Source organism: Rhinatrema bivittatum, chromosome 6 (assembly GCF_901001135.1).
Source record: "Rhinatrema bivittatum chromosome 6, aRhiBiv1.1, whole genome shotgun sequence".
Taxonomy (NCBI): domain Eukaryota; kingdom Metazoa; phylum Chordata; class Amphibia; order Gymnophiona; family Rhinatrematidae; genus Rhinatrema; species Rhinatrema bivittatum.
The window spans coordinates 294,470,660-294,478,613 of record NC_042620.1 but is presented as its reverse complement, the minus strand read 5'-3'; the positions used below and the strand labels follow the sequence as shown (position 1 = coordinate 294,478,613).

The 7,954-nt window shown below is 44.1% G+C and overlaps 1 protein-coding gene across 1 annotated transcript in view; it reads right to left on the bottom strand.

Annotated features, from left to right (window-relative positions):
* Positions 1 to 443: 443 nt before the first annotated feature.
* Positions 444 to 7,954, bottom strand: part of GLRA4 (glycine receptor alpha 4) — a 189,598-nt gene continuing 182,087 nt past the window's right edge. The window contains exon 8 of the mRNA XM_029607369.1: positions 444 to 1,171. Coding sequence (XP_029463229.1) covers positions 875 to 1,171 — 297 coding nt within the window. The 3' untranslated portion in view covers positions 444 to 874. The remainder of the gene's footprint in view (positions 1,172 to 7,954) is intronic.

The window sequence follows — 7,954 nt, the reverse complement described above, 5'->3', positions numbered from 1 at the left end:
ATTGGGAAACTGGTAGATTACAAGTACCTTCTTTCAGAATATATGTCATCAAATAGGACCTTTAAATATCAGAATGAAGTGCGGCCTACCCGGTGGGTCAGTGGTAGTGCTGCATGCTGCTGTGTGAAGGGTCCTCTGCTTTATTCCTGGATCGGGCCTTCTGTACACTGGGTCAGCTGGGGATGGGGGATGCAGCAGAGGTAGTGTTCACAGGTGTGGGCGGTGGGAAGGTCATCTGTTGTTTAAAGGGTCACCTGGTGGCTGGATTTAGAAGAAGCTCTGGTGCACGGGCTCCCTGCCTGAGGAGCATCATTGCAATGACCAGGTTAGGAACAGAGGGAGAAAGGATGGTCTATTAAAGTAGAGGGGACAATCCCTGGACAGTTGCAAACGAAGGCTCATGGTACCAGAATCTCAGCCCTGATTCCGACTGGACTGGGAGAAAACCCAGAAAAGAAGAACTCCTGGGGGGGAAAAAAAAAAAAAAAAGAATACGGTGTTGGTAGATAGATCATGTTTAGGTCGTGAAGGATAGCCCTTCGAGATGCACTGAACCCCATAACACCCTCCCAGAGGGTTGGCAAGACACAGGACATCACCCCTAGCAGAGCAATTTCTCATGTGAGCCGATGAGAAACAGAGCGTTATCAGGTTAGGAAGGAAAGCACTCTCTGTATCACCACACTGAGGTGTTAGTGCACTAAAGGTTTCTCAAGTGTAAACAAGTTCTTGTCCAGACGTAGAGGAAGTGAAGGTGTTGTTAACCGCCTAACCTGTAAAGAAGACACTGACAGATGACAGCAACCTGCACAGAAGTGTAGAAAAGAGACAGGGGAAGATGACAGTTCTCCCGCACGTGCAGCGTGTCCCGCTTTCAGAGGGCCTGGTGGATGTCCTCCGATCTCAGCACTTTGTATGTCACCCAGTAAAATATGTTGAAAACCAGGAAAGTGAGCGGGAAGATGGCCCGGGAGACCGTGTCAATCCGTTTTGCCCTGTCCACGAAGCGCTTGCGGATCACTTCGCTGTCCTTCAGAAGTGGGGGGGGCGGCGGCGGCGGAGGGCTGTACATGCTGGAGCCCTCCATGGCGCCTCCTTCCCTCACCTGCAAGCAGTGGCCAAGGCCGTATCCACGGAAGTAGAAGCGACTCTCTCGCACCAGCTCCTCTTCCTGAGCAAAAAAAGCAAAAGAGGAAACAGGCGTCACTGAAACAGCAAACATCACAAGCATGTTCAGAGCGAAGCCACAAAAAAAAAAAAAAAAGGTCGCCGGCGGTCTTTTGTGGTAACCGAGTTCAGTTTTTCTCTTTGGCCGGGGCGAGGACGCTTTTGTAGACGGAGCACTTGCCAATATTCTGCAGGCTTCTGCCTGCCCCCTGTAAGCTGCGCAATCCTATCTAATGCCACACAGCCACATTTCACTGTCCCTCCAAAGCTGCTCTCTGCCCCCTCAGCACGTGCGTGCAACAAGTGCAAAGCCATACTAGCGACGAGCGTGACCTCGCTTTACAATTTAAGAACCCCCATCACCTCCTTCTGCAAATCTATGCGGGAAAACCTTCCCCCAAACCATGCCTCTCAGTGCTTTCCCCTGCTTATTATGTTTTCCAGCATCTGGAGTATTTGAAAGAATAATTATGTGAAAGGGGCCTGTGTATTGTCTACCCTGAGGTGAGGATGGAAATGGATATAACCGTTTAAATAAGGGAAGGGGAAGGGCAGCAGCACTTCAGGAGGGCGCCTGGTACAGGAAGGCAGCAGCACCCCGGGCGGGACGCCCGACTGATCCAGACCAAAGAGGGAAGTACTGGCAGCGGAGCCTTCACCTCCCGGGGGTAATTTTGGACTTGCTGGGAAGAAGCACTTAAGACAAAATAAAAAAATACAATTCTTGGAAGGGCAAACCAGTACTGGCTCTTTATACAGGTCTATAAAATAATGAGTGGAATGGAACGAGTAAACGTTAATCAGTTGTTTACTCTTTCGAAAAGTACAAAGACCAGGGGACACACAAATATTATCATTTGCTAGCTCAGAGAATAAAAATCTATTTCCCATTGCACAATTAGTTTTAAATGTATTGCTGGGTAATACATTTAAGACTAATAAGAGAAAATATTTTTTTACTCAATGCATAATTAAGCTCCGGAATTTGTTGCCAGAGGATGTGGTGAAAGCTATTAGTGTAGCTGCGTTTAGAAAAGGTTTGGACAAGTTCCTGGAGGAAAAGTCCATTAATCATTATTAAGGTAGACTTGATGTAGACTTGCTTATTCTTGGGATAAGCAGCTTCGCATCTATCTACCCCTTGGGATCCTCCATGAAGTTAGCAAGTAGCACATTTAAAACTAATCGGAGAAAATTCTTTTTTACTCAGCGCACAATTAAGCTCTGGGATCTTGGGATCTTGGTGTTTGGGTACTTGCCAGGAGAACATAAAAACACAAGAAATTGCCATATTGGGTCAGACCAAGGGTCCATCAAGCCCAGCATCCTGTATCCAACAATGGCCAATCTAGGCTACAAGTACCTGGCAAGTACCCAAACACCAAGATCCCATACTGCCAGTAATAGCAGAGGCCATTCCCTAAGTCAACTTGATTAATTGCAGTTAATGGTCTTCTCCTTCAAGAACTTATCCAAACCTTTTTTAAACCTAGCTGCACTAACTGCACTAACCACATCCTCTGGCAACAAATTCCAGAGTTTAATTATGCGCTGCGTGAAAGAATTTTCTCCAATTAGTTTTAAATGTGCTACTTGCTAAGTTCATGGAATGCCCCCTAGTCCTTCTATTATCCGAAAGTGTAAATAACCGATTTACATTTACCCTTTCTAGTCCTCTCATGATTTTAAAGACCCCTATCATATTCCCCTTCAGCTCTCTCTTCTCCAAGCTGAACAGTCCTAACCTCTTTAGCCTTATGTTGTAAGGTTAGTATTTTCCAGTGTTAGAATTGTTTGCTAGTTTTAAGGGCAGTATTTTCTTGCCAGTGTTAAAATTGTGTAATGGGAAAATAGATTTTTATTCTTTGAGCTAGTAAAGGATAGTATTTGTTTGTCAGTGTTAGAATTATTTCTATAGTAGGAAAATAGACTGATTCTATGAGCTAGTAAAATATAGTAGTTGGCAGAGCTAGAACTGTGCTGTGGGAAAATAAACTTTTATTTTCTGAGCTAGTAAAAAATAGTATTTCTTTGTCAGTGTTTGAATTGTGAGTTTGCAAAGATCACCCGACACCTACTAGATTGGAGAAGGTGAGAGTACTGATTTTTAATAGTAATAATTAGTAATTACTAATTTGATTCCTACTCTCCCACCCCGTCTCATTTTTTGATATATAGAATATCCCCCTCTAGGGAGTAAAGTCTTCAAAATAAGTTAATTAGTTTCTTAAAATAACATTAAATTAACCCTGATTTTTAGTGATTGATTAATTTTAGTCCTGCTGTTGATCATTCACTAACATTAATCACCCAGTTGTCAAATTTAAAAACCATATATTTTAAAAGACACCTAATAAATCATTTTAAAACCCCTAATTGCATTTAGCAACCTTTAAATTGAGTCATATCTACTCCTTACCAGCCTTTAAGACGTTATCAACTCAACAAATTAAGATGCAGAGAGAAGTGAGATGGGGGGGCTATCCAGTCTTTTGCACCGAGTGCCACATGTATAATAATTTACCTGTGGGTGAGAGGTTATATGTGTGCACCCAGTGCAAAGAGCTCCTGGCTCTCAGAGAATGAGTCTGACCTCTGGAGGCCAGAGTGGCAGACCTGGAAAACCTGAAGTGGACAAAGAGATATATAGAGGAGACATTCCGGGACATAGCAGAGTGGTCCAGTCTAGCAGCCTTTGTGCTGCTTTGGAGCAGCAAGGTCACCTGGTAGGAGACCATCACCTTCATGAGGCAGGAAGCAGTTATGTAGCTAGAATCTGCCCTCTAGGTGATGCTTTACCCTCTCACACAGAGCATGTGTCTCCAAGGTTCCATGACTAGGAAGGAAGGATGAGGATGGTCATTGTAATGAGTGATTTGATCATTAGGAAAGTAGATAGCTGGGTGGCTGGTGGGCGTGAGGATCGTTTGGTAACTTACTTACCTGGTGTCCTGACTTTCATGTTTTGTTAGTATCCTTCAAAGATACATCATTCCGAACCATGCACTACGGAGTGACTGTTGGCTTTCCCCCCCATCATCTAGCTTAAAAGCTGCTCTATCTACTTTTTAAAGTTTAGTGCAAGCAGCCTGGTTCCTCTCTGGTTAAGGTGGAGCCCATCTCATTGGAATAGGTTCTCCCTTCCCCAGAATGTTTCCTCATTTCCTAAAAAAAAACCTAAACCCCTTTTCCCTGCACCATTACCTCATCCATTTTTAGATTGTAAGCTCTTTTAGGGGATAGTGAATTACCTATTGTACCTTATTGTAAACCGATGTGATATCTCTTTTTGAAATGAACGTCGGTATATAAAAATCGTAAATAAATAAATAAAATAAATAAATCCATGCATTGAGACTATGGAGCTCAGCCTGCCTCTGGGAATGGGAAGCATTTCTGAGAATGCAACACTAAAGGTTTTAGATTTCAGTTTCCTACTTATGTAACTAAATTTAGCCTCCAGAACCTCCTTCCTGCACCTTCCTATGTGTGAAGGGTGGTGTGGGTGTGAGCCCTTTGTGCTGTGGCATAGTTGACGCAATATCATAGGCGAACCTACAAGACTTATGCTAGAAGCTGGTGAATCTGCCTTGTAGCAGGACAGACTGGAGCTTCACGTATACCAGCCACGACCCCGACAGGTTGAGCCCTTGGGTTTTGGTGGCTGGCAGGTCTTAGGCGGGTCCCTAGGGTGGTAGCTAGAGCAAGGGTCCAAAAGCCATCTCTTCTCCAAGCTGAACAGCCCTAACCTCTTCAGCCTTTCCTCATAGGGTTGCTGTTCCATCCCCTTTATCATTTTGGTTGCCCTTCTCTGTTCCTTCTCCATCGTAACTATATCTTTTTTGAGATGCGGCGACCAGAATTGTACATAGTATTCAAGGTGCGGTCTCACCATGGAGCGATACAGAGGCATTATGACAAATTTACGTTTTATTAACTATTCCCTTCCTAATAATTCCTAATATTCTATTTGCTTTTTTGACTGCTGCAGCACACTGAGCCGACAATTTTAAAGTATTATCCACTATGATGCCTAGATCTTTTTCCTGGCTAGTAGCTCCTAATATGGAACCTAACATTGTGAAACTAAAGCAAGGGTTATTTTTCCCTATATGCTTGTCCACATTAAATTTCATCTGCCATTTGGATGCCCAATCTTCCAGTCTTGCAAGGTCCTCCTGTAATGTATCACAGTTTGCTTGGCAGTCCCTTTTCCACTGACAAAACTGACCATTTAATCCTACTGTCTGTTTCCTGTCTTTTAACCAGTTTGTAATCCACGAGAGAGAATAGTGAACTATCTACAGTCCGGAGAATTGATGGACCAGAGGCAACATGGATTCACCAGGGGAAGATCCTGTCATGCAAATCTGATTGACTTTTTTGACTAGGTAACCAAGGAATTGGATCAAGGAAGAGCGCTCGATGTCATATACTTGGATTTCAGCAAAGCTTTTGATACGGTTCCGCACAGGAGACTGGTGAATAAAACGAGAAGCTTGGGAGTGAGTGACAAGGTGGTGACCTGGATTGCAAATTGATTGACGGACAGAAGACAATGTGTGATGGTAAACGGAACCTTCTCTGAAGAGAGAGCGGTTTTAAGTGGTGTACCGCAAGGATCGGTGTTGGGACCGGTCCTGTTCAATATCTTTGTGAGCGACATTGCAGACGGGATAGAAGGTAAGGTTTGTCTTTTTGCGGATGACACTAAGATCTGCAACAGAGTGGACACGCCGGAAGGAGTGGAGAGAATGAGACGGGATCTAAGGAAACTGGAAGAGTGGTCGAAGATATGGCAGCTGAGATTCAATGCCAAGAAGTGCAAAGTCATGCATATGGGGAGCGGAAATCCGAATGAACTGTATTCGATGGGGGGGGGAAAGGCTGACGTGCACGGAGCAGGAGAGGGACCTTGGGGTGATAGTGTCTAATGATATGAAGTCTGCGAAACAATGCGACAAGGCGATAGCAAAAGCCAGAAGAATGCTGGGCTGCATAGAGAGAGGAATATCGAGTAAGAAAAGGGAAGTGATTATTCCCTTGTACAGGTCCTTGGTGAGGCCTCACCTGGAGTACTGTGTTCAGTTCTGGAGACCGTATCTACAAAAAGACAAAGACAAGATGGAAGCGGTACAGAGAAGGGCAACCAGGAAGGTGGAGGATCTTCATCGCATGACGTACGAGGAGAGATTGAAGAATCTAAATATGTACACCCTGGAGGAAAGGAGGAGCAGAGGTGATATGATACAGACTTTCAGATACTTGAAAGGTTTTAATGATCCAAAGGCAACGACAAACCTTTACCATAAGAAAAAAATCAGCAGAACCAGGGGTCACGATTTGAAGCTCCAGGGAGGAAGATTCAGAACCAATGTCAGGAAGTATTTCTTCACGGAGAGGGTGGTGGATGCCTGGAATGCCCTTCCGGAGGAAGTGGTGAAGACCAGAACTGTGAAGGACTTCAAAGGGGCGTGGGATAAACACTGTGGATCCATAAAGTCAAGAGGCCGCCAATGAAGAGTAGGTGACTCGCCAGAATGATGGCTACTGCCTGGAGACAATACCCTTATTCAATAAACATACACATGGTTACTGTGACTCCAACATCACTCTAAGCTTCAACAGCAAGAGGAAATGTGGAAAAAAGGATTTGCACTCACAAAGACGGGAGTAGCTGGCTTGTTACGGCGGTTACTACCCCAAACCAAATGTACCTGATACTTCACTCTCGACGCATATCCAGCATGGCTCTCTGCTTCAACGGCATGGGAGAAAGACTGATACATCACGAATTTTCAGCATAGCTCTCTGCTTCAACGGCAGGGGAAAAGAAAAACTGATACTTCACGCATATCCAGCATAACTTCAACGGCAGGGGAGAAGAAAAAAGGATTCACACTCACAAAGCGGGGAGTAGCTGGCTTGTTACGGCGGTTACTACCCCAAACCAAATGTGCCTGATACTTCACTTTCGATGCATATCCAGCATAGCTCTCTGCTTCAACGGCAGGGGAGAAGAAAAAAACTGATACCTCACGCATATCCAGCATAGCTCCCTGCTTCAACGGCAGGGGAGAAGATAAACAACCAATAAGGGCTGTATAACATAATCTGGGTAAAAACAAATAAGCATGGGTGTAGCTTGCTTATTGCGGCGGTTACTACCCCTACTACCTCTAACTAATCAAGCTAGATATTTCGCTTGGATGCAGCTCCATCACCGCTCTCTACCTTAATGGCGGGGGTGGAAGGGAATTAGAACCAAGAGCTAAGAGAAACAGATAAGTATGAGAGAAAAAATGAGGGAAGCTTGCTGGGCAGACTGGATGGGCCATTTGGTCTTCTTCTGCCGTCATTTCTATGTTTCTATGTTTCTATGACATCACCTCCTATCTCATGACTTTTTAGTTTTCTTAGAAGTCTCTCATAAGGGACTTTGTCAAACACCTTCTGAAAATCCAAATACACTACATCACTGGTTCACCTTTATCCATGTTTATTAACCCCCTTCAAAAAAATGAAGCAGATTTGTGAGGCAGAACTTCCCTTGGGTAAATCCATGATGACTGTGTTCCATTAAACCATGTCTTTCTATATGCTCTGTGATTTTGATCTTTAGAATAGTTTCTATTATTTTTCCCAGCACTGAAATCAGGCTCACTGGTCTATAGTTTCCTGGATTGCCCCTGGAGCTCTTTTTAAATATTGGGGTTACATTAGCAAGTCTTCAGGTACAATGGATGATTTTAATGATAGGTTACAAATTTTAACTAATAGATCGGAA